The sequence below is a fragment of the Camelina sativa genome, chromosome 17 (assembly GCF_000633955.1).
Source record: "Camelina sativa cultivar DH55 chromosome 17, Cs, whole genome shotgun sequence".
NCBI classification, from domain to species: domain Eukaryota; kingdom Viridiplantae; phylum Streptophyta; class Magnoliopsida; order Brassicales; family Brassicaceae; genus Camelina; species Camelina sativa.
The window spans coordinates 4,638,261-4,665,989 of record NC_025701.1 but is presented as its reverse complement, the minus strand read 5'-3'; the positions used below and the strand labels follow the sequence as shown (position 1 = coordinate 4,665,989).

At 34.7% G+C, this 27,729-nt stretch overlaps 7 protein-coding genes across 8 annotated transcripts in view; 5 read left to right on the top strand and 2 right to left on the bottom strand.

The window, feature by feature from the left end:
- Positions 1 to 206, bottom strand: part of LOC104755307 (probable aldo-keto reductase 1) — a 2,917-nt gene extending 2,711 nt beyond the window's left edge. Inside the window, exon 1 of the mRNA XM_010477664.2 lies at positions 15 to 206. Within this exon, the coding sequence (XP_010475966.1) occupies positions 15 to 60 (46 nt within the window). The 5' untranslated portion in view covers positions 61 to 206. The remainder of the gene's footprint in view (positions 1 to 14) is intronic.
- LOC104755308 lies at positions 826 to 1,657 on the top strand. Its single transcript, XM_010477665.1, has one exon. It carries the CDS (start codon positions 850 to 852, stop codon positions 1,549 to 1,551), a length of 702 nt encoding a protein of 233 aa, XP_010475967.1. The 5' UTR covers positions 826 to 849; the 3' UTR covers positions 1,552 to 1,657.
- On the bottom strand, positions 1,850 to 3,226 carry LOC104759160. The gene is made up of 3 exons (XM_010482119.1): positions 2,956 to 3,226; positions 2,610 to 2,725; positions 1,850 to 2,518 (listed from the first exon to the last, which is right to left on the bottom strand). Exons 1-3 carry the CDS (start codon positions 3,224 to 3,226, stop codon positions 1,850 to 1,852), a joined length of 1,056 nt encoding a protein of 351 aa, XP_010480421.1.
- On the top strand, positions 4,957 to 7,556 carry LOC104755309 (F-box protein At1g10780-like). The gene is made up of 4 exons (XM_010477666.2): positions 4,957 to 5,141; positions 5,867 to 6,682; positions 6,774 to 7,051; positions 7,138 to 7,556. The coding sequence occupies exons 2-4, from the start codon at positions 5,881 to 5,883 to the stop codon at positions 7,372 to 7,374; spliced, it is 1,317 nt and encodes a 438-aa protein (XP_010475968.1). The 5' UTR covers positions 4,957 to 5,141; positions 5,867 to 5,880; the 3' UTR covers positions 7,375 to 7,556.
- Positions 7,811 to 8,467, top strand: LOC104755310 (putative pectinesterase/pectinesterase inhibitor 26). The gene has a single exon (XM_010477667.2). It carries the CDS (start codon positions 7,918 to 7,920, stop codon positions 8,419 to 8,421), a length of 504 nt encoding a protein of 167 aa, XP_010475969.1. The 5' UTR covers positions 7,811 to 7,917; the 3' UTR covers positions 8,422 to 8,467.
- LOC104755311 (alpha-glucan water dikinase 1, chloroplastic) lies at positions 9,245 to 18,772 on the top strand. The gene is made up of 33 exons (XM_010477668.2): positions 9,245 to 9,481; positions 9,886 to 10,175; positions 10,417 to 10,458; positions 10,562 to 10,662; positions 10,760 to 10,838; positions 10,961 to 11,052; positions 11,154 to 11,307; positions 11,565 to 11,960; positions 12,064 to 12,171; positions 12,295 to 12,390; positions 12,480 to 12,620; positions 12,712 to 12,800; positions 13,061 to 13,195; positions 13,388 to 13,550; positions 13,862 to 13,951; positions 14,019 to 14,204; positions 14,336 to 14,398; positions 14,477 to 14,539; positions 14,634 to 14,693; positions 14,793 to 14,945; positions 15,073 to 15,156; positions 15,380 to 15,556; positions 15,659 to 15,765; positions 15,867 to 16,080; positions 16,164 to 16,267; positions 16,373 to 16,505; positions 16,686 to 16,811; positions 17,088 to 17,198; positions 17,542 to 17,640; positions 17,719 to 17,892; positions 17,997 to 18,089; positions 18,180 to 18,295; positions 18,391 to 18,772. The coding sequence occupies exons 2-33, from the start codon at positions 9,921 to 9,923 to the stop codon at positions 18,593 to 18,595; spliced, it is 4,209 nt and encodes a 1,402-aa protein (XP_010475970.1). The 5' UTR covers positions 9,245 to 9,481; positions 9,886 to 9,920; the 3' UTR covers positions 18,596 to 18,772.
- Positions 23,277 to 27,002, top strand: LOC104755312. 2 transcript variants are annotated; one of them, XM_019239196.1, is made up of 7 exons: positions 23,277 to 23,987; positions 24,357 to 24,443; positions 24,538 to 24,747; positions 25,363 to 25,527; positions 25,633 to 25,676; positions 25,765 to 25,911; positions 26,465 to 26,635. In XM_019239196.1, the coding sequence occupies exons 1-7, from the start codon at positions 23,610 to 23,612 to the stop codon at positions 26,511 to 26,513; spliced, it is 1,080 nt and encodes a 359-aa protein (XP_019094741.1). In that variant the 5' UTR covers positions 23,277 to 23,609; the 3' UTR covers positions 26,514 to 26,635. The 2 variants fall into 2 exon arrangements, with proteins under 2 accessions (XP_019094741.1, XP_010475971.1); XM_010477669.2 differs by having other exon boundaries at positions 23,280 to 23,987; positions 25,623 to 25,676; positions 26,465 to 27,002.

Sequence of the window (27,729 nt, the reverse complement as noted above, 5' to 3'; positions counted from 1 at the left end):
CGAAACTTCAAGACCTTGGCTTCCCAGCTTGATCCTTCTCACTCCACTTGCACCAGCCATGGATTTTAATATCTCTTTGGAAGGTTTTTTAAAGATTCCTCACGCTTTTGCAATCAGTTAAAGCTGTAGTCTGTAGATCGAAGAATTTAGTTTTTATTTGAAAGCAGTTTCGAGATGAGTTTATAAGAGCGGAATTGAATTAACTATGCGGCCAACTTGAACTAGCCTATTGCTATCATAGTCAATGCAAAGACGAATTTGAAGTCTAAAACAGGGTCTCAAAATTGTTTTGTCAAAGTTGAAAAATAATAAAATATCTCTACATTATGGGTGTCAAAGAAGGAATAGTCTTGTAATAAACTTTACGTTATTTTGCTGTATTTTGATATGTCTAACGTCTAAACAAATATCTCTGCACTATTCGCGTCAAAGAAGTAACAATTTTGTAATAGAACTTAACGTAATTAGCGGTATATTGATGTGTGTAAAACAAGCACTAGCAAAATCTTATACAGGATTAATGAAATTTTCTTTTACTTGAAATGTATTTTTCATTTATTTTGAAATTGTGTCAATCGGGAGTCTTTCAGATTTGGCAAGTGTTTCTTCACCTAAGAAATAGTAAAGTTATATCAAACCACCAGACTAAAATCGACTTTTCAAACGTCGTTCCTAAAAGAGAGATAAATAAAATCAAGCTTGCGTCATATCTCAAGATTACTTGCCTTTCAAGTCATCTTTCCAAAAAAAAGAACTACTTTCCTAAACCCATTAAAATTTGGTTGCCTTCCTTTAAAGCTCATAATATCACCCATCTACCAACAACTTCCCAAATCTTTTCATCCCTTCATGAATTCTATTAGCACCGGAACAGTTGAAAATGTCGAATTCTCCATCCAAAACCTAATAAGGAGTTGGTGCAGACGGCAAAAATGGCGACAACTCTGCCTCTTCTCTCCAAAAGAACAACAAGGAGAAGTACTCATCTCCATCAAACAACAATGGAGAATCACTTTATCAGAGTTCCTAGAGTCATACCAAATTCACCTTTTTACCATCTTCTTGCTTTCTCTCGACATCATCTTAACGTCCCTCGAATTGTCTTCTTCTCTGCTCTCTTGCACATCAGTCAAGAAAGCTGAAACCGAGAATGAATGGTTCCGTTGGGGAGGAACCGCGATTTTGAGCATTCTTGCCATTAAATCCATTGCTCTGGCTGTTGCTATGGGAAAATCATTCTTCTTGCAACCTGGTTGTGTAATGGATGGTGCACTTGCGATTGTAGCTCTGATTCTTCAGGTTCTTCTTGAGAAGAAAGGGACAGGTTTCATCGTGGTGGTGAGTTTGTGGCGGGTTCTGAGGGTTGTGGAAACTGCGTTTGAGCTTAGCGATGAAGCCATTGAAGTGCAGATAGATAGAATCATCAGCCAGTTTCAAGCTCTTAGTAAAGAGAATAGAACATTGCTAGAGACGCTTGCAGAGAAAGATGAAGTAATTAAGAAGCTAGAGGAAGAGCTTAATCAATTTAAAGTGAAAAACAACCATATATAGGGAGGCTATAAAAACTCAATGTATGCAGAATCTGAAATCCCCTGTTGTATTAAATTTAATAGATTGTTTAAAGCAGTTAATTCAAAGAAGTAACAAGTAAACTCAAGCTGCATCTCATTAGAATAAAGAACTTTTGTTTCATACAACCTTGATGAGACCATTAGTTCTAAAGCTAACTAGATTCAGCCATAAACGACTAAGACCAAGAAGAAACACTGACACGTCCTTCCAAGAAGAATCAAGACTAAAAGAGAAACTGCTTTGGCAATTTTCGGTAAGAAAGCTTCATATAGAGACTTCAACACAGAGAAGGGTAGCAAGCTGGAGTTGGTGTTGGTGCCATCACCAACGCAGGATCAAGAATTTCTCCTTCCAGGTTTGTTGAGATAGTAATACCTTTGACTTCACCAAAAACTGTGTTCTCTAGACCGAGATTGTTAGCACTAGATGTTTGAGTGATGTGTGCAAAATGGTCCAATCTCAGCTGAAGGTTGACTCTTATGGTTATGACAAGATAAACCTGAACAATTACCGGTGGAGATACTGTAGATCCTTGTATATTTGTGAGTCGGAAATAAATACTCTCCTGTGGCTCCAAATACAACGTAACCGCAAGTTTACCACTTAGTTTTTGAGCCTTGTTATCTGGTAGTATCTCGGATATTGATCTATCGAGTGTAATATTAAGAATATTCCCTACATATCCAAAGGAAGGTACAGGTATAGATCCACTGGGATCTACAGAGATTCCCCCAGGAAATTTCAAAACCTGAAAAGAATATGGCTTCCCAAAACATGTTGTGGTCAGATTCAGCTTCGACCTTTGTTCAAGCAGGTTAACAAAAGACGATCGCAGTGAAGTTAACGACTGTGTGCTTATTTCATAGCCAGCAGAGACAGGTACAACTGCAAACTCCACATCTGTATACTTACATGAACATGACTGACGCAGAGACAGAACAATCACCTGTTCAACAGTAACTAGATATTAGTCCTCTTTAAGGGTAGAAATCAAAAACACTACATTGCATAAGTTTTTAAGAAAATGTTCTTATAACCTTGGTGTCGTTCGAAAGACATATGCTCCGAAAGATTTCATCCTCTAGTGCTCCTTTTTGGGAGGTAACCTCAGAAACTGGTTTTCGAAGTTTGAAGGAAGCTTGTACTGAAGCAGCTGGTTTAAAATTACAAAGAAAGCAAAAGAAAATTATTAGACATAAAAGTGTGTCATATGAGATCTTTCAACACTCACTACTAGAACCAGAGACATGTTCTGTACTTTAAAGTCTCCACCTTTATAGATCTCACAAAATTTTAAGGATAGTATAAACTGAAAATTCTGAAACTATAAATCAACTCTTAAAATCTGGTAAAGTATAAAACTTTTTGTTGAAAGACACTTACCATTGTAGTTGATTGTATCATTAGCATGGGGTTGAGACAGGGGCGGAGCTAGTGTATGAGATCGACTGGGGAATAGGCAGAAGATCGTAGGAAGAAGAATCGCTAAGCTTACGACCAAAACAATGAGACATCGGAGACTAAAGAAACGCGACAGAGCAGAGTAACAGCTCTGACCGAAGAATCGAGAAGATTGATGAGGGTTCTCAGGGTCGTCGAGGTTCTGCTGTTGCTGCTGGTGATCGACATCGTTCGCTCTTAACTGCTTTTTCATTGCAAGAGTGAGTATATGAAAACAAACTCAGGTGATTTTGTCTTGAGGAAGAAGAAAACAAAAGAGGAGGTTGGCTCAACCAACTTTTAAGGAGAAGAAAGCTAACAAGTGAAAAAAAGGTGGTGGTGTGAGAAAAGTAAAACATGATCTTACAACATATATATATTGGTCATTCCATCTGGTATGTTTTTGACATCTGGATAACAAAAAAAAATTAAGAGCCAATCTGGGAGATTTTCTTTTAATGAGAGAGCTGATGTAATATATATATTTGTTTGTCAAAATTGTTTACTCATTAGGTGTGGTGATGTTTTTCTATTTTTGAAATCTTTGATACAAAAAAAATTATATGTATATTTACAGTTTAAAATCATATTTAAATATAAGTTAATTGTGTTTAAATACACGTGGGTAATCATTTATTCAAAAAGACGCGGGTAATCAGGTTTGAAAAACGTAGATAATCAGTTTCTTTTTTTTTTTTTTTTTTTTAAAACGCGGGTAATTAGAAGTTATATTTTTATAAATATAAAAATTGCATATATCAGTTAATTTTTTAATCACTTAGAGAAGTAAGCATTTCAGTAAAGAAAATATGTTAACTTGATCAAATAAAATAGCTGCATTTATCATATTTTATGTAATAGAATATATGAATTCAACTCTGTCAATTTTTTTTTGTTAGTAATTTTAATATAATTTCACTTATATTATTAATTTTTTTTGTTTGATTTTTAAACATTATCATGAATGTTCCATTTTTAAAGAGAAAAATGATCTGTGTATTTTTTTTTTACAATAAATGATTTGTGTATACTTCAGATATTTTATTTCAATGAAAGTATAAAACAAATAACATACCAAAAAAAACATTTAATTTGAAATTTATCTAAAAAAGCAAGTAAATATAGATGCAATTAAGAAAATAATCAATTAAAAGAGCAATATGACATAAATTGGATTTCACTATATATTAGGTGTGCTTCTTTTCTAATCTTTACATACCCTATAAATAGTATACTAAAATAATTTAATACTCCCTCTATCCCTAATAAATTGATGTTTTGACACAATCACACATATTAAAGAAAATTTTAATTTTAATTTATAAATTAAATTACAATTACTTTTTTTTTGGTATATAGAGAAACTATACACCAATAGATAAATGACATGTGTGAAATAGCATAAAGTAGTGTAATTGTTTTAGTTTTTCAATCTACACAATCAATCTTTGAGAGACAAAAATAAATCTTAGAACATCAATTCATTTGGAATAGAGGGAATAAAAGGTAGATAAGATTTTTACAAAGAAAAAAAAAACTCTTTGTATCTGTAACCCACTTTCTTACCTACACAATATAAAAAAAAAAAAATAATTCAATAGCAAATTTTCTTTCTTTTTTTTTTGATTAATTAGTTTCCTAAATTTTACTTCATATTATCTTCCAGTTTATATTTTGCCAAGCTTCTTCATAAACTTTACAAGGTATATGATAAAAATACCTGAAATCTACACCTCTTTTACAATACTAAGACAAATTATTTATACTGTATCATACATATGTCTTTGTATTAAAAAAAAAATGAAATACACTCACTAGTCACTACACTACTAGTTGAAATTAAAATAAGAAAAACAAATAAAAATATAAAAATAAGGTTAAAAAAAAAAAAGCTGCGGAATTGTTTTTGTAAATTTGAAAAGAGAAAGGTGATCTCTCTCTCTCTCTCTCTCTCTCTCTCTCTTTTTTCAAAATTTGAAACACTCCGCCATTCCGTCTCCTCTTCACGCGCCACTCTCTCTTTCAAATAACCCAAAATTCCTCTTTCTCCCCCAGATTTGAGATTTCAGTGCTTGCTCTCTCTCACAAAAATTCTAGGTCGACCCAACCCAGATTTAGAGATTCATTCAGTAAGAAACACAAACTCTCTCTCTCTCTCCCTTTGAATCTCATTTTGCTTTCTTCGCATCTTCTCTTTTGTGTGTTCTTTGTTTTTGTTTTGCTTCTTCTTCACCTCTACTTAATCTAATAAGAAGCTCAATTTTTTGGGTTTTCCTACAAAATCAATGCGAATTGAAGATATAATCTTTTGATTACTGTTTTTTTTTTTTTTTTTTTTTTTTTNTGCTTTATATGGATCTAATGTGTGACTTGATTTTTCTTGAAAAAAATCTGTGGATTTGTTTTGTTTTGTAGATAATTTTGCAATGTGGTTTTCATCTCTTCTTCTTCTTTTGTCTATCGATTCTAACATTCGCAGCTATTTTTCTGGGAAAATGTCATTCTAGGGTTCTTGTTTGATTCTGTCTTGTATTTGGGTTTTTGATTTATCATATGAGCTTGCAATTTTCAGATCTCTACTCTAATTATTTTTGAGGGATTTATCGATAGCTCTCACAAGTTAAGATCTAGACATTAAAAAATTGTGTATTCAATTTTGCTTTGATTACAATGTTGCTGTTGAGATTTTTTTTTGGGGGTTTACTTAGTAGTAGCAGTAGACAAGCTTTGTCATTTTCGATATTCATGGATTTATGATGATGCCCATTTAATTGCATTGAAGATGTCTAATTTTATACTATAGTTTTTGTTCATTAACTGACCCACCAAGTGTTCGATGAATTGTCTCATCCAGAAAAACAAAAACAAATGGACTCTCTTCCTGATGCGCTTCTTCAATACATTCTTTCCAACATGACCGCTGCAAAAGATGTGGCTGCTTGCAACTGCGTCTCCAACAGATGGAAAGAGTCTACAGACTCTGTTCAGAAAATCACATTCCCCCGTAATTCTTTCGATAGCATCTTGAAGACTGATGATGATGATTCTGACACCATCATGAAGACTGATGATTCTGACACCATCATGAAGACTGATGAATCTGACACCATCATTCGCAAGATGATTTCCTCTTTCCGTCGTCTTGAGGAGCTTGTGGTGTATAGCCCATTCTCTAGCAATGGTCTAGCTTCTTGGATGGCCCAAGTGGGTTCGTCTCTTAAGCTATTGGAGCTGAGAATGGATAATCTCGCTAGCGAACAGGCTGTTGTAGAGGGTCCTTTGAAGCTTGACTGTGTTGGTGTGGCTAAGAATTTGGAGACTTTAAGGCTTTGGGGTGTTTTGATGATGAGCCCTCCCAAGTGGGATGTGTTCCCTAACCTTCGCTGCCTCGAAATAGTTGGAGCAAGAACTGATGATGCCACACTGTGTCATGCTCTCCGTGCTTGCCCGAATCTGAGTAACTTGCTTCTGCTAGCTTGTGAGGGAGTTAAATCCATATCGATTGATCTGCCATACTTGGAGCACTGTAAGCTGGATTTCTATGGACCAGGTAACAGCGTGCTAGTCCTCACTAGTCCGAGATTACTGTCCCTTGATGTTCAAGGCTGTAGCTTTATCCGTGTCCCTGAAACCAGATTCTTAAAGACCCTATCCATCTCCAATATTGCTGGTAAACATTATGAGTCTACTACACTTGTTTGGTTCTTTTATTACTATCTGCAGATGTCATTTGTCTTACTTTGTCTCTGATTTGTTAACAGGGAGAGTTTACATGGTAGATTTTCATAACCTTTCGTCGCTTGAGTCCTTGTCCATTCGGGGTATACAATGGTGTTGGGATGCGTTATGCATAATGTTGCAGCAAGCAAGAGACGTGAAGCATCTCTTTATGAAGGTCGAATTCACAGGCAATGAGTCCCTTCAACCTTTTCCTGAGATTGATTTTGTCGAGTTCTTCAATAACCATCCAAAGCTTCAAACATTCGACATCCATGGAGCAATGTTCGCTGCACTTTGCCAGAAGAACAGCCTAAAGAAGGTAAAGATACTCTCTCTTCTTCATCAGAAACGTTCCATATGAAGCCAAAGTCTTACCAATAATGTTAACCTCCATTCTCTTTGCAGCTTGAGACAGGATTTGCAATACCATGTTTGGAGAAGGTTACTATCACAGTAAGATCTCCACTGAACGCAGAACAGAAGATGAACACGCTCGAGTCGCTTGTGAGATATGCAAGAGTTTTGAAACGAATGGTGATAAGGATTCTTCGGATGAAGAGCAATCACAGCAGTGCAGATGATTTCTGCGACGACATCTGCAGGTTCCGGTACATGCATCAGCATCTTGTTAAAATTGAATGAAATAATTCTTTTAGCTTTGCTAATCTTAAATTTTCGGCCATTTGATTTCTGTTTCTCATTGTGTTCGCTGAGCATTTCTACTTTGAACTCTTGAGTAAATTTTTTGTTTCCTGATTCATGATTATGAACTTTTGACTCTAATGCCATTTTAGAACTTTTCCCTGCTGTTGTCTTTAAAAGGAATGATTATGAACACATTTGGTTTTACTGTTTTCTTGTTCTTATATATATATTTACATTAGTTCTCGTATACAAATCAATATTAATATACTTACTTATGTGTCAGTCAAACTCAAAAACCTATTTTCATATGCTTAAAAAAAGATTAAGAGGGTAATCTCCTAAAAACAAGACAAACCTCACAGATTGCATTACACTACCAAAATAAAACGAGATAACGCATAACACGCACAGCCAACAATTTCATAACCATAAAAAAAACTTCTCTATATATAACAACGTTACCTCCAGCATTGAAAAATTACCTAGTGCTAATTCTTCTCAAACAAACTCAAATAAAGAATAAAGAAAAACTCAAATAAAATGGCGGGCCGCGACACATTCCAGCTACGTTTCGTGGCTGTCGCGGCATCCGCCGCCGTATTGATCTTTCTCATGGCTGGTCAAGTCGCGGAATCGCGCATGATCAACATATGCTCTCACACAGCGTATCCATCTTTGTGCCGACCTCTAGTGAAAAGAATCACGGACCCTAGACGAGCCACGCACCGAACCATCCAGGCATTAGAGGTCAAGACAAAAGTGGCTCTAGCCGAAGCAGCTAGGTTTAAAAACGGTAACCAAGCGATCAGCACGTGTTTCGGGACGTTTAGCGACGCGATATTCAATTTAGCGAGTGCGAAGAAGAGCATAAGGAAACGCGACGTGATGGAGATCAACACGTACCTAACAGCGGCAGTGTCTGATTATGGCGCATGCGTTGACGGGTTTATTGAAACGGGTCAGGTTAATGCGGTCCAGAACGTAGCAGTTGACTTGAGGAAGATTAGCAGCAATTGCTTGACGTTGTCTACATTGATTAGCTGATCGATTAAGAAAACTTTTTATTAATTTTTCTCAAAACAAAAAAAAACAAGAAAAAAAAACTAATTAATTTCGTCTAAATCAAAATTTGGGTATTTTTTTTTTTGTTGTTGTTATTTTTGTTTTGAGGGAGGCTGTTTGTTGATCTANGAGGCTATTTGTTGATCCATGTCATTCGTATGTAACGCCACTGGGTGTAATTAATTATATTTTGATTTCGTGTAATTAATAATGGCTAGCAGATTTTTTCTTATGATATAATTCCAAAAATTTGTTGGAACAATTGTTTTCCATTCCTTTTATTTCCTTCAACCTTTTATATATATTTTTTTTATCAACATGCATTATACATGTCACTGAGGCAAAAAACACAAACGAGTTTGGATTGAAAACTATTGGACCATAACATATATGTATTATTTTGTTCACAATGTGTAATAAACAAAAAAAAGCTCTTTTGTAGAGAAGCACACAAGAAAACACACAAAATAAGCTAAGCTAGCAAAGAATTGACATGATTGAACAAGTGGGCTTTTGCTTTGGGACACTTACAAGAATAGAAAGATAAACAAAAATATCTTCTGCACAATTCGTGGTTTGTGATTTGTGAATACAAAGATAAAAAAACACATGTCGACCAACAAAAAGAAAAAAAACATACAAGAGAACGAACGAAGCATAAAAAAAATATCATAACAAAAGGACAAAAGAGAAAGAAAAAAAATCAACGGTGAGAAGATTCTTCTGTATACAAAAAAATAATAATAATAATAATAATTAATATGAAAATATTATTATTAATTTTATGAACCGTCCATCGAGTCGGGGATTTCTAATCCCCGTGCCGTTCTTCCTACGTGTTCGAATCACGATGCGCCACGTAGCGTAATCGCTGGATAAAGTTCCGATTTAACTTCGATTACACGTGAGTGTGAGTTGAAAGAGTAGCCCAAGGAGAGAAGAGGGAACCCAGAACCCCCCCAGTGTCACTTCCAAATTCTGGGATCTTCTCTCTCTCTCTCACTCTGATTCTTCAGATTCTTTGTTTCGGTTCGCTAAACAGGTGATTTTGAATTTGAATGTACCCCTTTCAATTTCGCTTGCTTTTTACTGTTTCTGTTATTCGAGTTTTGCTTGATTTCGCCACAAAAGTGGGTAAAAAAAGGATTTCGAGTGATTTGTTGTTAAAAAAATCTCGGCTTTGTTTGATTCTTTTCTTCTGTGTGTAAATTGCACATGTTCCATGGGCTCAAGTAACTAATTTGAGAAGTTTGTCTTCTAACTGAAAGTGAAAAAGAAGTGTTTTTGAGGTTGTCTAACTCTATATCTGTTTAGATTCTTCTTTTTGAGACAAATAGTATAACTTGTTCCTTTTTCCATCTCTATGGCTATAAAGCTCGATTGTTTTTTCTTTTCTTTTCTTCTTCTTATTATATAGTATAATATAATCACTACTTTACTTGACAGATCCGGCAAGTTTTGATTCACCGAAGAAAGGAAGCATGAGTAACTCTGTAGTCCATAACTTACTAAACCGGGGTTTGATTCGTCCTGTTACTTTTGACCATCAAACCAAGCTCAACTCTTCTTCTTCTTCTTCCTGCGTTCCTGCTCTTTCTGTTCATTCGGACAAGATTGGCAGATCGAAATTATACGGGAAAGGTCTTAAAAAGACTGGTCGGACTTTGATCACTGAAACTGGAAGACCTGTCTCTTTTGTCCCACGAGCTGTTCTTGCCATGGATCCTGCTTCTCAGGTACTAAAAAACCTTTTTTTTTTCTTCGTATGGAGATACTTTTCGTCACCAGTATTGACATTGTTTGAAATGTGATTATTTTGGTTGCAACTACTCAATGTATGTTTAGATGTTTGATGTCCAAAACCTCTTCATAGACCTGTGTGGAATGAAAGTTTTGTCTGCTTGCTTGTATATATCGAATGCATATAAGATGGTTATCATATCCATATGTGTGCTAAACTGTTTCATCCTTCGACAGGCAACCGACAAATTTAATCTTGACGGAAATATTGACTTACTGGTATGTGTAGTTTTACGAATGAATAATGGATATTATATTCGTGTTGAGATTTTGTAGCCACGATATTTATGCAATGGTAGGTGTTATGGATGTAATTGAATAGGTCGAAGTCACTTCTGCAACTGTAAGAGAAGTAAATATCCAGATCGCTCATACAAGTGACTCATTGCTTCTACACTGGGGTGCAATTCGTGACAACAATGAGTAATCCCCTTGTCAAATCATGTTCAAACTTGCCTAGTTAATAGGTTTCTTCAAGCTTGTTATGCTAATTTACTTTCTTTGTTATTTTCCATGTCAGAAAATGGGTTCTACCTTCACGCTCTCCGGATAGAACTATAAACTACAAGAACAGAGCGCTTAGAACTCCTTTTGTGAAAGTAAGTTTTGAATTCATTCCTCAACGTACATTAAATCGCTACTTGTGATGGTATGATTTCCAGCTGATACCTGTGTGTGTAACTTAAGATTTCCAAACAATGCTTTGGATTTTCTTTTACAGTCCGGTGACAACTCTTACCTTAAACTAGAGATAGATGATCGTGCCATACACGCTATTGAGTTTCTTATTTTTGACGAAAGTCGGAACAAGTGGTGAGCATGTTTTCTTCTCTTCTTGCTATTAAGCCAGAGCATAGAGCTACCTAGTTCTGTTTAATTATTGTTGTCGTTTCTCATGATCTTGACATATGCAGGTATAAGAACAATGGGCAAAATTTTCGTATAAACTTACCCACGGAAAGGAATGTGGAAAACAATGTTTCTGTTCCTGAAGACCTTGTACAGATCCAAGCATATCTTAGATGGGAACGTAAGGGTAAACAAATGTACAACCCTGAGAAAGAGAAGGTAAGTTCAGGAATCACTTTCTGGTACAACTTTCATTTAGATGTTAATTCTTGTATATTTGACTGATCAGCAAATGAATGATTATATTGCAAAAATAATACTTGAATAAGATTGACTAGTGTCATGAAATAAATATATATTGTTGGTTTATCTGGTAAACCTGTATAGATATTGGATGCATTTATATTAACTACTCTTCATTTTGGGTATATCCATTATTTTGAAGTTAAGTAGAATAATTAGTCTTCGATTAATAGGAGGAATATGAAGCTGCCCGTATGGAGCTACATGAAGAAATGATGCGAGGTGCTTCAGTGGAAGATCTCCGAGCAAAGTTGTTGAAGAAAGATAACACTAATGAATCTCCAAAATCTAATGATACTTCATCCAGTGGACGGGAGACGCAGAAAAAGGTTTCCAAGCAACCAGAGCGTAAAAAAAATTATCGCACTGAGAAGATCCAGCGTAAGGGAAGGGACCTGAATAAGCTTATCTATAAGCATGTTGCTGATTTTGTTGAACCAAAATCCAATTCTTCAAATGAACCACGGTCCTTAACAACTCTGGAGATATACGCCAAAGCAAAGGAGGAACAAGAAACTACTCCGGTCTTTAGCAAGAAAACATTCAAGCTTGAAGGCAGTGCGATTTTGGTCAGTTGAGAGTATCTCTCTTTCTCTCTTTTCTATTTCTATTTGGGTTAGATATACATCCACAACTATTTTCTAATGGCAAGTCATTACTTGTTCTATATAGGTTCTTGTCACTAAACTTTCCGGAAAGACGAAAATTCATCTGGCAACTGATTTTAAAGAGCCGGTTACCCTTCACTGGGCTTTGTCACAAAACGGTGGAGAGTGGTTGGTAAGATATTTCTTCTTTATTTCTCAAACAAGAACATACTTTGAAATTAAGATCAACTGCTTCTCAATCACATGTCTGGTTTGGTCTCCTTTTCTCTAAATTTATGAGATATTGACACTGCAGGACCCACCTTCAGATATACTGCCACCAAACTCTTTGCCAGTACGTGGTGCTGTTGATACTAAACTGACCATGACATCAGCAGATCTTCCTAGTCCGGTATGACTGACCAAATCTATTTATATACTGTACTAGCATTTGGATCCAGAGATGGTAGGTAAAAGGCCTCATGTTGACCAAAAATGTAGGTTCAAACTTTTGAGCTGGAAATAGAAGGCGACAGCTACAAGGGCATGCCGTTTGTACTCAATGCTGGTGAAAGGTGGATTAAAAATAATGACAGTGACTTTTATGTGGACTTTTCTAAAGAAGAAAAACATATTCAGAAGGTTCCTCTTCCTTCTTGGTCTTCTATAAACCACTTTCAATTGCATCCTATTGTCCCATAAATGCTTAAATTTTAATTGTTCCATTTTATAGGATTATGGTGATGGAAAAGGTACAGCCAAGAATTTACTGGATAAAATTGCAGATTTGGAGAGTGAGGCACAGAAGTCTTTCATGCATCGGTCAGTTTTATGATCAAGCATCCTGGTTCTTATTTCATTTTTCAGACTTTGAGAAGTTTAAGTGGCATTCCCTTTTCAAAACATTTGCTACTTGAAATTACTATCAAGCTGAAGACCCAACCTTACATGTTTCGTTAGTCTTTATCAAATTTATATTATTCTCAGTGATACATTTCTTTTATGCATGAAGTGATTTGCGACTTCCAGTAAACACTCTAATTTTTCTGAAGGGTTAAATCTTGCTTTTTTTTTCTTTCTAGATTCAACATTGCAGCAGATCTTGTGGACGACGCAAAAAATGCTGGTCAACTAGGCTTCGCAGGGATCCTAGTCTGGATGAGGTTTATGGCTACAAGACAGCTTGTGTGGAACAAAAACTATAATGTTAAGCCACGGTACAGTTCAAACAGTGTGATATTTATTGAAAGTTTAGACTCTGTCCACCTCTCTTATTCAGCCCCAAGGGAAATATTAGCAAACCTTATGGGAGCCTTCTAAGTTGTTCTGACATCTAAAAATGGTACCTTCATTTAATTGAACATACAACATCGCCTCATTATTTTACACAACGCACCACTTTATTTCAGGGAGATAAGCAAAGCGCAAGATAGGCTTACGGACGTTCTCCAGGATCTTTATGCAAGTTCGCCAGAGTACAGAGAACTTTTGAGGATGATAATGTCTACTGTTGGTCGAGGGGGTGAAGGAGATGTCGGGCAGCGAATCCGAGACGAAATTCTAGTCATCCAGGTTGGTCTTTAGATATCTTATTGTCTTTAAAAGAAGATTTTACTTCCGAGTGAACATTGAAGGAACTGAGTAGAAAAGCTCTACAAAAATAAATCCCCAAAATTCCAGGGTTGGAAATCTATTTCTTTAATTTTCTGGGAGTGGATTCCATATTTTCCCTGCTGTCCTACACTTTTCTTTAATAAAACAGAGTTGTGGCCGTGTTGAGCATGTCTATCTGGCTTATTAAGATGATTGGATGCCCTCATTACTCATTAGGCTGCAACTTCTATATTCATATGAAGCATTATGAGTGAAATTTCTGCTTGCAGAGGAAAAATGACTGCAAGGGTGGAATTATGGAGGAGTGGCATCAGAAGTTGCATAATAACACTAGTCCAGATGATGTTGTCATCTGTCAGGTATTGGAGCTAGTGCCCTTCCGGTTCCAACTTTATAATCTTTCCTTTGACACTTTTCTTGCTGTAGGCATTGATGGATTATGTCAAAAGTGACTTTGACATGAGTGTTTACTGGAAGACCTTGAACGATAATGGCATAACCAAAGAGCGACTCTTAAGTTATGATCGTGCCATACATTCCGAACCAAGTTTTAAAAGAGAACAAAAGGATGGTCTTTTGCGTGATCTTGGACACTATATGAGGACTTTAAAGGTTACTTCCCCATGTTTATGTTAGTTGCTTTTTCGAATATAGAATTCTTCAGCAAACTTGGTCTGATTTCCTCCTTTTCCTTTTCTTACTAAGAGAAATCATATAATTTGTGGTCTTCTTTGTTTTTCTAGGCTGTTCATTCAGGGGCTGATCTTGAGTCGGCTATACAAAATTGCATGGGCTACCAAGATGATGTAATGCCACTATACTGAAAAGTTACAGTTAATGATTCTTCTTGGAATTGACAACTGATCATTTGTGTTGTCCTTCAGGGTGAAGGTTTCATGGTTGGGGTGCAAATAAATCCTGTATCAGGACTGCCTTCTGGATATCCAGTAACTTTCCTCGCATCTTCCTTACTCATTTCAAGAATTTAATACACCTGTCAAATCAGTACAACTTACACTGTGTTGGTACTTCCCTCAACAGGACTTGCTTCGTTTCGTTCTAGAACATGTTGAAGAAAAGAATGTAGAGCCACTTCTTGAGGTGTAATGTTTTCCATAATTACTAGGCCGATTTTATTTATACTATTAATTTGACTACTTTGATTCTTACACTTACCATGAGAATGAATATTTGGTGTAGGGTTTGCTTGAAGCTCGCCAAGAGATAAGGCCGCTTCTGATGAAGTCCCATGACCGCCTCAAGGATCTGTTATTCTTGGACCTGGCTCTTGATTCTACTGTCAGAACAGCTATTGAAAGAGGATATGAACAATTGAATGATGCTGGACCTGAGGTTAGTCTTCATTCATCGTCATGATAGTTTGTTTGTGAGCATCAGTGTCAACAGTTCCAGATTGGCCTTTTTTTCATCTTTTCTTCCAGATAATTTCTTTGTCTTATTTAATGCTTTCTTATCGCAGAAAATCATGTACTTCATCAGCCTAGTTCTTGAAAATCTTGCCCTTTCTTCAGATGACAATGAAGACCTTATCTACTGCTTGAAGGTGAATTGAATAAACAGCCAATTTTCCATGTATATTATGTAACATTATCCGTAGACTGGTTTCATCAACATTTAGCATCTTGGATTCTTTAATTGTGTTTACTCACATAGCTAAGTTCTAAACATAGTTTAGAACTCTCTACGTCGTCCTATGGCTACAGGTCAATGGCGTAATACGTGAAGAATTTAGACAATATGCATGATTCTAATCTTCTGCTTTGCAGGGATGGCAATTTGCCCTCGACATGTGCAAGAGCAAAAAAGATCATTGGGCTCTGTATGCAAAATCTGTTCTCGACAGAAGCAGACTAGCACTGGCAAGCAAAGCTGAGAGGTACCTTGAAATTTTGCAACCATCGGCTGAATATCTTGGATCTTGTCTCGGCGTCGAGCAATGGGCTGTAAGTTACACTTCTCTGAACCTGTCGTCCTATTTCTTCCGTATCTTATTATTTTCCCAATACAAGAGAGAGGTTTAGATATTATTTTAACCACTTTACCAGGTTACCATATTTACTGAAGAGATCATTCGAGCTGGATCTGCAGCAGCATTGTCGTCACTTGTTAACCGACTTGACCCAGTTCTTAGGCAGACTGCAAACTTGGGAAGGTCTGTGACTGTGCTTCTGTAGCAACTAGCAAGTTGTATATATTGTCGTCCGGTAGTTAAACATCAGAAAATCTAATGTTGCTTCTTTTTCTCTTGATCAGTTGGCAGGTCATTAGTCCTGTTGAGGTCGTCGGATATGTCATTGTTGTGGATGAATTGCTCACTGTACAAAATAAAACCTACGACAGACCTACAATTATAGTTGCAAACAGAGTGAGAGGAGAGGAGGAAATTCCTGATGGTGCAGTTGCAGTTCTGACACCTGACATGCCGGATGTACTATCTCATGTTTCTGTTCGAGCAAGAAATGGAAAGGTAAAATATCTCGTCATGTTGCCAAATGGTTCCTAAATGCATGTAACCTGTTCATTTAACTTTGTCTGGATTTTCATTTGCAGATCTGCTTTGCCACATGTTTTGATTCTGGAATCTATTCCGATCTGCAAGGAATGGATGGAAAACTGTTGAGCCTACAACCAACCTCTGCAGATGTAGTCTATAAGTAATCATCCTTGTTTGCTATATTCCAGATAACTGAGCTGAGATATTCCATGAGAGGAAATGTTGGGCAAAATAATGTTCTTACTTATTTTTTTGTTTTCCTCAGAGAGGTAAACGATAGTGAGCTTTCGATTCTAAGTTCGGACAACATAGAAGATGCCCCTCCAAGCATTTCTTTGGTCAAGAAACAGTTTGCGGGTAGATATGCTATATCATCTGAGGAGTTCACAAGTGACTTGGTTAGTGTGTAATGTTATTGGATTCATACTTTCCCGTCTTAATCTCTTTTAGTAGCTCTTTCACTTCTGTTTTCATAATAAAGATCGAATAAGATAGTTCTTTAATTTTGTATGAACTTTTCTCATGTTTTATATATCTGACTTCACGGATTTGGGTAATACACCCCCATTTTTTTCTAGGTTGGTGCTAAATCAAGAAATATTGGATATCTGAAAGGAAAAGTTCCTTCTTGGGTTGGTATCCCAACTTCAGTTGCGTTGCCGTTTGGTGTTTTTGAGAAGGTTATCTCCGAAAAGGCGAATCAGGTAGGATAGTAGACACTCTCAACTCATTCTGGCTCAAAACAAATATGAAGACACTTAACTGAAATTTCGCGACTCGTATGGTTTATCTGTTCTTTACTGGTGGTATTCATCTGGATATATTAGAGTATAGATAGTTCCGATGCTTCTCTAGTATTTCATGGATTTATCATGAAGTTATTGCTGTCAAAACCAAAATATCTTGAGACGTTGCTTTTCCATGATTAGCTTCACCCTACCTCACTTCCCACTCACTCTCTTTCCTTCTGAATGTGGCAGACGGTGAATGAGAAATTGCTAGTATTGAAGAAAACTCTTGATGGTGGGGACCAAGGTGCTCTGAAGGAAATTCGTGAGACACTGTTGGGACTAGTTGCACCCGCAGAACTGGTATGTTCATATTGTTGTTAGAAACTTGAGACACAACTCTAATCTGGGCTGCGGTTGGTTACTTTCACAACACAAGCTATTAACCACAATAAATTATACGTTCGGACCCTAAAGCTCTGTTCTTTGGACTGATTCCTTGCCGTGCACCAAACCATTTTGCTTTTAGTTTATGCATATTTGTTGCTTAAGTTTTGGTATTATCTGCCTAATGCTGTGGATTAGCTTGATGCCTAAAATTCTAATAAGAATGTATGTGGTCGGAAAAGCTGAAATTTTTGTGGAAATTAACTGAAATATAGAGAATTGCTAAGATAACTGCCTCTGTAATGGTTCTGGTGCTCAGGTTGAAGAACTGAAAAGTACTATGAAAAGTTCTGACATGCCATGGCCGGGTGATGAAGGTGAACAGAGATGGGAGCAAGCTTGGGAAGCCATTAAAAAGGTGAAATCTTGAGTATAAGGGGCATTTCTGCTTAACATGAAGATGTCAAATCTCACTAACCGGCTATCTAAATTTCAGGTCTGGGCTTCGAAATGGAATGAGAGAGCGTACTTCAGCACTAGAAAAGTAAAACTAGATCATGACTATCTTTGCATGGCTGTTTTGGTCCAAGAAGTCATCAATGCGGATTACGCATTTGTTATTCACACAACGAACCCATCTTCTGGAGATTCATCAGAGATTTACGCTGAGGTAAAAAGCTCCTTGTTCCCCTCCAATCCTACTCATACCCGGTATGAACGGGTTCTTCTTTTAAGTCCCAACTTCACTCTCACTGTTGTTTTTTTTGGTTTCAGGTTGTCAAAGGACTTGGTGAAACTCTTGTAGGAGCATATCCCGGTCGGTCTTTAAGTTTCATCTGCAAGAAAGACAACCTCGATTCGCCTCTGGTACTAAAGCTAACCACTGGTGTTTTATGAGTAGAAACTGCGAATAGGATATTATCAAACCCGCTGATGAAAATTTAAAACATCATTCAGGTGTTGGGATACCCAAGCAAACCAATTGGGCTGTTCATAAGACGTTCAATCATCTTCAGATCTGACTCCAATGGAGAAGATCTCGAAGGTTATGCAGGTGCAGGCCTTTATGACAGGTAATATAAACAATCTCAAAACCTCTTATTGTTCTTGATCTCATCATTTAACAACACCTTAACAAGGAAACCTCTCCTTCCTTTTTTTTTTGCAGTGTACCAATGGACGAGGAAGACAAAGTCGTGCTGGATTACACAACAGATCCTCTGATCACTGACGAGAGCTTCCAGAAAAAGATTCTCTCAGACATCGCACGCGCCGGAGATGCAATTGAGAAACTCTATGGAACTGCACAGGACATTGAAGGTGTGATCAGAGACGGCAAGCTCTATGTCGTCCAGACAAGACCACAAGTGTGATCAAGTTCTTCGACCACTTGTCAAAGTGTACGTTACGTTTTATGTCCAGTAAACTTCTGATTTGCTATATAAGCAAAGAGTATAGCATAAGCATATAGTCGATTACAACAAAATGTGTAGTACAAAAACATTTGGCATTACCATTAAGATATAATAAATAAACAAGTGTTAATTAGAGTTGGGGGCTTCCAGCCTTTGCTTATTGAAGTTTGACTGCAACAAAAAAACTGGGTCGTTTCAGTGGAGTCAAAAGACTCATAAAGTTAAATTCTAGTTAAATTGGGTAGGTACATTCTAGTTAACTTAGAGGGGTATTTAACTTGATATTTTGAGGATTTGGTGGGATTTTAGTAAGTTTTTAGGAGATTTTATTGTATTTTAGAGTTTTTTTTATTTTAAGAAAAGAAAATGAAATGTGATTCTATGAGATTTGACTATTAAATTTTGGGTAATTTTATAATATTTTACAACACAATACCAAAAGAAAATCAGATCAATAGTTAGAGCTATGTCCTCAGTTCATGTAAAACTTAAACCCAGAAACTGATCAATAGTTAGATCAATGGTGATGTTTTTTTTTTGTGTCCAAATAATAATCTGATCGAACTCTCCATAAGCTCAAATCCAGAAACTGATCCAAACCAATAGAATTCATTATCCATTTACTTTGCCTCTTATGATGTTGCGGCAAACCCAGAAAACTTGACGGCTCAGGGTGAGACTGGTTGAGAAGGTGGCTGATGATTGGCAGGGATTTTTGGCTTCAAGATCTTCAGTCTTTTTTTTCTCTGAAATCTTTCAAAATTCCACCTCTATAGGTATGATTTTGATTGTCATACTTTTCAACTAAAAAACAAAACAAACTTTCTTAAAATCATCTAAAGTAGCAAGTTTTTTAAAAATTGTGATATATTGAATAACAAGAAATTTCAAGTAGGTTTTAAAAATTACTGATTGAATAACAAGAGATTCTATATTATTTTAAAAGATTTTACATAAATCTTAAGTTGAATAACATAGGTTTTCAGAAGATTTTTAAAAATCCTCAATTGAATAACAAATGATTTTAAAAATACTCTAAAATCATCTATATATACATTTTTCAAGTACAATTATGAAATAAATCCTGAACTTGCCACTTATTTACAAGACTGCCATTGAGTTAATTTTAAAAAATAAAAATCGGATTGGGTTTGAAAATTATATATTATTAACAGATCAGGGTCCAAGCCCTTTTCATTTATACATCTTGCAATTAAGACATCAGACCAATATTTTTTGGCCCGAACGAGTCCAATTTTTTTTTCTTTTTTTCCATTGAATTGTTTTTAGAAGCTAATATATTACTAATATTAAAATTTTTAATCAATACTAATAAGAATCAAATGATGTGTTACATAATAAGAATCAATTAATCGACTTGCACAACTCTAAATACAAAAATCTTACACAATATAGGAATAAAACAACAAAGAATACAAATTCAAATTATATTATAGTCATATATTTTAAATTTATAATATATTATGTAATACTATTATCTTTACACTGTAAATGAAATAGAAAAATTAAAAAATAGTTTATTTGTTGACTAAATAAAATTTAATGAACATTAAGGATATATATAATAAACCACACCATATAGTAAATAGAAATTATACACTACATAATTATAGTTAATTCAACAAATACAAAAAATATTATTTACATATATATATATATATATGTAATATAATCAATAAAGATTTTTTTTTAGTTTTTAAACGACAATATATCCCGCGGTGTACCGCGGGTGAATATCTAGTTTAGAATGTCAAATTTAATACCCCCTAAACTACTTAAACTCTTAAAGTTAAATTCTAGTTAACTTAGGTAAGTTACATTTAACTATATGGGGTCAATACTATATCAATAAATAATGATTTTTCCTTTTTCTCGAGTAATTTTCGTTTGAGCTTTTACACGCCCGTAATTTGGCAATATTCACGAAATAATTAGATGCAATTAAAGATGATTCTTTTTGTTTCTATGTTAAGTTAACTTCCAAATGATACATGTCGATTCATCCACCACTCTCTTTGACTTTGTTTTCTGTGTTTCTTTCTCAGTTTTTTGGTTTGTACTAATTTAATATATGTATTGGAATCTCGCAGATGACCTTCTCTGAAGCCAACCACCACACCAGTTAGTTCAGTTGATAGAAATGCATATCGACCGACATTTAATGCACACAAATTCGGTTGTGTGTATGTTAATAGAAATCACAATAATACACAAGGATCACACAACGGTTTGACCATATGATCCAACCACCATGCAATAATGACATACATTTGTGTAAGAATCATATATATATATGGCGGTTACTGTATACCATAACCGAAGCAAATTATTGGTTATAAACTTGTGACATAAAGTTTTAATCAGGAGCCTAAGTTAACTAGATTTCTAAATTATTTAGTACTAATGTTCGTCTATACAGATATTGTCAAATATTCTCGACAAATAATATGTAAAACATCAAAGAAAAGTCACTGTTGAATATTGATCTCATCTTTATACTATGGCGTGTATACATGCAGAAGAAAAGTAATTATATATACTTGGGAAATTATGCTGCTCACGATAAACATTTGGTAATGAGTTAGTTTTGACATTTACGCATAATAAACCAAGGATTAATTTAGAATGAATAATTATTCGTACTCAATGCTTAATTAACAAGTTTAAGGTTGTTTTTCTTCCTTTGAGAATGCACTAATGGTAGAAATATGGAAGAATCTATAACCCATGACTTGGTGCATGGATTATGGAAATATGATTACGAGTCTGAATCTCAAGTTATGCAACATATAAAAGTATATATTATTATGAATGTTGTTGGTTGAATAATACAGTACGTATATAGTATATGGCTTATTGATTATTCATTATGGACCGCGAGGGTAATCATGTTCGTCCATGTTAGACACAACTCAAGATTGTCTTTCATGAAATCGATGCGGGGGAAAAACTAAAATTGTGAAGCACAAAACTATATGTACTAGTGTTAGTGTACGTATTCAGATTAAACTCTTTTTAATGCTATTTAGGTTTAGAATATTGAAAAATACGATACCATAATTCAAGAGAGAGCAATAAGTAATGATAATTGGTGGGAATAAATTAAGAATGGCATGCATGGATGGGTCCCCAACATACGCACTCGAGCATGCATTGCTATTACCCAGCCGCGCGTGCCAACACAACCATCAACCATGTTATACTAGTTACTAGTATATTAAACTTTCTTATTGAGCAACATATACTAGTTACATCAACGTTTATAAACCAAAACTTCTTAACAATAACAAATTTGGTTACCCATTTTCTAATTTTTTTTTTGTTAGGTGGATTAACTATTGTTGACAAGATACACAGTTTGAAAAAATAATTAATTTTTCTTAAACCAAAAAGGAATTATATATAGACCCATATTTAATTGATAAAGAACAAACTGAATTTCATATGCTGTAAATTATTGAATTATCTTAAATTATTTGCTATTTAACTCTGATTAGAGGATTACAAGTTTAACAATATGATGGAAATAATATTTAATAATAATATTATGTTTTGTAAAAGAAAAGAAAAAGGAGAGAGTAGCTGACAGAAGGAACATATAGGGAAGAGAGAAAAGAGAAAAAGCTAAATTCAAGAATCAACAATAAGAAAAAAGTGAATTATTTGCAAAATTCTCTCTTTGTCTCTAAAAGATACAGAAAATGTTTTTTTTTTGTTTACGAAAAGACTCAAAGAGAACACAAACTAACACAAGATAAAACAAAGAAGAAGAAACACATAATTTTGACTGTCATTATCATAAGGAACACAGAAAACACAGGACTTTCCTTTTATCTTTGGCTATATACATATATTCACACACACAAAAACATACAATGTTTCAGGCTTTGTATCGCTAATTGGGAACACTTCTCCTCCCCCAAACTTTTCTTTCTCTTTTGACCATATGATTTTAAAATAGCTCATTTTTTTTTTTCATTTTTGGATTGAAAACTATCATAGTATATAATGGAAAAGATATTGTATTTAGACTCATGCATGTGTTTTCTCTTTTACTAATTTATCGTTAGCAATATTTATAACGAAAAAAAAAAAAATATATATATATATAGCATCAATTCTACGGATGGAAACTAAGGTTTGAGGTCTAATATTAGGGTATGGTCCATCTACATTTTATCGTTACTGTCATAGAATTGACCTTTTAACAGATTTTACGATAGTTTGAATTACACAGTCCATATAGTCCAAAAAATCCGATATAATAGGGTACAATGCTTTGAATAAGATTTTTATAAATTTTTTACAGAGATTACCATTCTTAAGCTGTCTTACTAATTAAAACAGAGACGTTTAAACTAGATTTTTTATTGTCGTCTGTTTCAGCTAAAATTGTTTTTAGGTAATTTACAGAGGAAGTGTTCATACTCATTTTCTTATGCCATGGACCAACCCCAAAAAAAGAAAGAGAAAAGCATCGTAGTTAGATTTTGCTTAGTCACACTTTATGTCGTCACTTTATGTCAGTGGGGCTTTTATGATTTTGTCATTTTTTATCTAATCTTTGGTTCCTCTCTATTCTTGGAGGTTAAAGTAAACAAAGGCATATGAATGATTTCATCACTACCCAAGTACTTATAACACCAACACAAAACACACATAGAAACATTTAGACTATTACTTTAAGACACCACAATTCCATAAACCTCTTTTAATACACTTCCTCTTCCTCTCCCTCTCTCTCTCTTTCTTTCTTGTTAACATAAAGAAGACAATAAGAGTGTTTCTTGATTCTTTATTTGGGGTTTGAAATGAAGAAATTTAGCTTTAATGGCTTTGGAAATGGTGAGAGCTTGAGGAGATTATAAAATAATTCAAGGGGGGTTTTTGTCTTCTTTTGCTCACTTTCTCATTTTTTTAATAATATCAAGAGAAATCGTTTTGGGTCTTGATGAGAGGAGGTGAGTTCGTGTTGAGGAAACCCAGAAACGGCAATAAATGCCGTCGTTTCGATCGATGCCATACAATGAGACAAACGGAAACAGAGTTGTTCTCAGAAGAAACAAGAATGATAACAAGAGAAAGAAGACGAGGAAGAAGAAGAAGAAGAAGAAGAAGCTTCTTCTTAGATATGATCCTTTTGTTACGTACTTGTTCCTCTAACATTCTTTTCCTCTCTCTTCTTCTTTTGTCTTCTTCTTCTTCTGTCTTGTCCGAGAATCTCTCACCGAGAAACCAAACTCTCCGGCCTCTCGAGGAGCTTAATAAGCTCAAAGCCATTAACCAACATCTCAGGAAGATCAATAAACCTTCCGTCAAGACAATTCATGTAAGTGAGATGAGATTTATCGTACGTAATCATCTTTTTAAAAACACAATCTCCTTCTTCCTCCCCCTCTGTATGTTTTCATTTCATATGTCTCATTAAAAACACTCTCATACTCTGTTTCTGGCTCTTTACGCTCTGTTTCAAGAACTCGCTCTGTTTCAAAAACTTGTTCTGTTTCTGATTCTTTAATGCTCTGTTTCAGAAACACACACGCTCTTGTCTTCCTCTTCTGTTTCGGATTTTTCGTTCCTCATTTTTAAATCACTCTTCTTCCTCTTATTGTGTTTCTGATTCGCTGTCCTCTCTTTTCTGGACACTCTTTCTCTTACTCTAATTGTCTGATTCATGGTCCCCTTTTTGTTGTTGCAGAGCCCTGACGGTGACATCATAGACTGTGTTTTATCACATCACCAGCCAGCATTTGATCATCCCAGATTAAGAGGACAGAGGCCAATGGTACACATACCATATTGCTAAGCTAAATTTTAATCAAACAGTCATTAGACCCGTTAATGAAATGATGAACTAATTTAAGCTTAAATTACTGAAGGATCCACCTGAGAGGCCAAGAGGGCACAACAGGAGAGGATTGAGACCAAAGAGCTTCCAGTTGTGGGGAATGGAGGGAGAGACATGTGATGAAGGAACTGTCCCTATCAGAAGAACAAAAGCAGAAGACATTCTCAGAGCAAACTCTGTTTCTAGCTTTGGCAAGAAACTCAGACATTACAGAAGAGACACTAGCAGTAACGGCCATGAAGTAAGATTTTCATCTCCTTTTTTTTTTCTTAGTTTATTTTTATTTCAAGAACATTAGTCATATGAAAATTTAGACCTATAAAATTTTTTTTTTGGGTTAAAGAAAATAATTGATAATTTTTTTTGTCCGGAGTGCTAATAAAATTCGAAATTTGAATTCTTGGTATGAAAATGTTTTGTATTTTGAAATCGATGGAATTTTTAATTATCTACTATCTTCGGACGAGAAGAAAAAAAGTGGTCAACGAAATTGGCAAGTGTTTTCACTTTCTTTTTAAAATTTATCTAGAATTGTTATAAATAAAATAATAATAAAAAAATAAGAGAAGGCAGACAAACTTGTCGGTAAAAAAGAAAGAAAAAGGAAAGAATATTGTGTAAAACTACACTACAAAAAACTTCTTTTAATTAAAAATGATTAATCCTCTTCTACATTCTGTCAACATTTTTTTTTCTTTTCCAAACTAATATTACCACATATATTAATTATAATAATAGAAAATTAGTTGGTTATGGAAAACACAAACTCTCACGACGATATAGAGCTCTGCTAAGTTTCATACACACACTAAATCCTTTTTATATTCTATCGGTTGTGTTTTTTAAAAAAATATAGCACGCGGTGGGATACGTGAGCGGAGAGAAATACTATGGTGCAAAAGCAAGCATAAATGTGTGGGCACCTCAGGTCCAGAACCAATACGAATTTAGTTTATCTCAGATTTGGATTATCTCTGGTTCCTTCGGTAATGATCTCAACACCATTGAAGCTGGCTGGCAGGTACTTAATTACTATCCTCAAACCAAATCATTTTTTAATATGTTATAATTAGTATCAATTGCTAACTGTGGATCATCATAACTATCTGCCATTAGGTGAGTCCAGAGCTCTATGGAGATAATTACCCAAGATTCTTTACTTACTGGACTGTAAGTAATCTGCCTTTTTGTATTTATATGTATATTGTTTAGAGTTTAAAGAATATTATTAACTAGTTCTTATGTTTTTTGGTGACAGAACGATGCATATCAAGCAACTGGTTGCTACAATCTCTTGTGTTCCGGTTTTGTCCAAACCAATAGTGAGATTGCGATTGGAGCTGCAATATCTCCCTCGTCTTCATACAAGGGTGGACAATTCGATATTACTCTCCTTATTTGGAAGGTACAACTTGACCTTCTCTATTTTATCATCAAAATATTCTCTCATCTAGTCACACTCTAGCTTACAATGTTCATTCATTTTCTTATCTTTGAAAATTGGGTATACAGTACAGGAAAAGAAAAAACAATCTACTGCATATGCTTTAATTAGAAGATGCTCTATCTTTTTCTCTTTTTATCATTTTAAGAGAAAACAAAAAGAGAAGTATACTTGAGTATCATACCACTTATTACAAACTCTTTACTTTTGCTCGAAGTTATTCTTTTTTTTTTTCCATTCTTTGATACATTTGTCCCCAAATAGTTCAACATACTGACTCTCAAAGCAATGCTAGGAGCATGGCTCCTTGAGTTATCAAATTAATAGTACTATTTATTTCCTCTAGCTAGCCTCACATGGTCGGGGTCATGATTAAAGGCATGCTTAGTTCTTTTTTTTAAATATAAAGTAGAACATATTTATTCTTTATTGTTAAGTGCTTAAAAATTCATCTTAATGTTATTGTCACTGAATATCGTGTGTTTTAAATACATTATACTATGTTTGATTTCAGGATCCGAAGCATGGGAATTGGTGGCTGGAATTCGGGTCGGGTATTCTAGTCGGGTATTGGCCATCGTTCTTGTTCACACACCTGAAGGAGCACGCGAGCATGGTCCAATACGGTGGCGAAGTCGTAAATTCACAAAATGGAGGCCACACTTCAACACAGATGGGAAGTGGACATTTTGCAGAGGAAGGGTTCACGAAATCTTCTTATTTCAGAAACATCCAAGTAGTTGATTGGGATAACAATTTGGTCCCTTCTCCTAATCTTAAAGTACTTGCGGATCATCCGAATTGTTACGATATTCAAGGTGGTTCTAACCGGGCTTGGGGGAGTTATTTTTATTACGGAGGACCAGGCAAGAATCCTAAATGCCCTTAAAAACAAAAATTTAAATTAGGCTTTAGGGAATGGGAAGGTGTTTTAGGTTATAAGAGCCACTTTCATCATTTATTAGTTTTTTTTTTGTTATGATCATGTTCATTTATGTGTAAATGTGAAAAAGTATATTGGAGGAAATGTACAAGGGACATATGTTATACTTTATATATTGTCTATCATCTCACATGTCAGTCAGGTAATGATTTATTCTTTACCTGGTTCTAGTCTTTAAAGTGATACAATTAAGCATTATAAGAATGTTTGGAAAACTCTGAAATTTGAATAAGTAGATACAGTAAAACTTCTATAAATTAATACTCTATAAATTAATAAATACTATAAATTAATAAATTTTGCCAGTCCCAAGTCGGGCCAGTGGAAAAAATAACAAAATTCGATAAGATAATAAGATAATAATTTTTCTGAAATCCCCATGTAAAATATGGTCTCAATAATATCATAAATTAAAAATTATGTAAATTTACATATATATATATATATACTGATATAATAATGTATGTTTCTCCTAAAGCTCATATCTATAAAACAATTTTATGTTGTATTTTCAAACTATAATGATATAAAATATTTTGTAACATGTCATAAAGATAGCTACATTTAAAAAAAAAATTCTAGATATCCGTAATTTACATTTTGATAGTTTGATTGACTATTAAAATACAACAATTTATATTATTATTCATAAATTTAATTTTATGTACGTCATGTGTATAAGTGAATTTGTCTATTGTATTTGTAATTTAGTTAATAATGTTTTCTAAATATTACAAATTCAATTCCAAAACCATAAAATTTTGAATATCCGAAATGTTAAAATTGTCTTAATTCATAATTTTTAAAAGTTAAACTATGAAAAATATATCTATAAA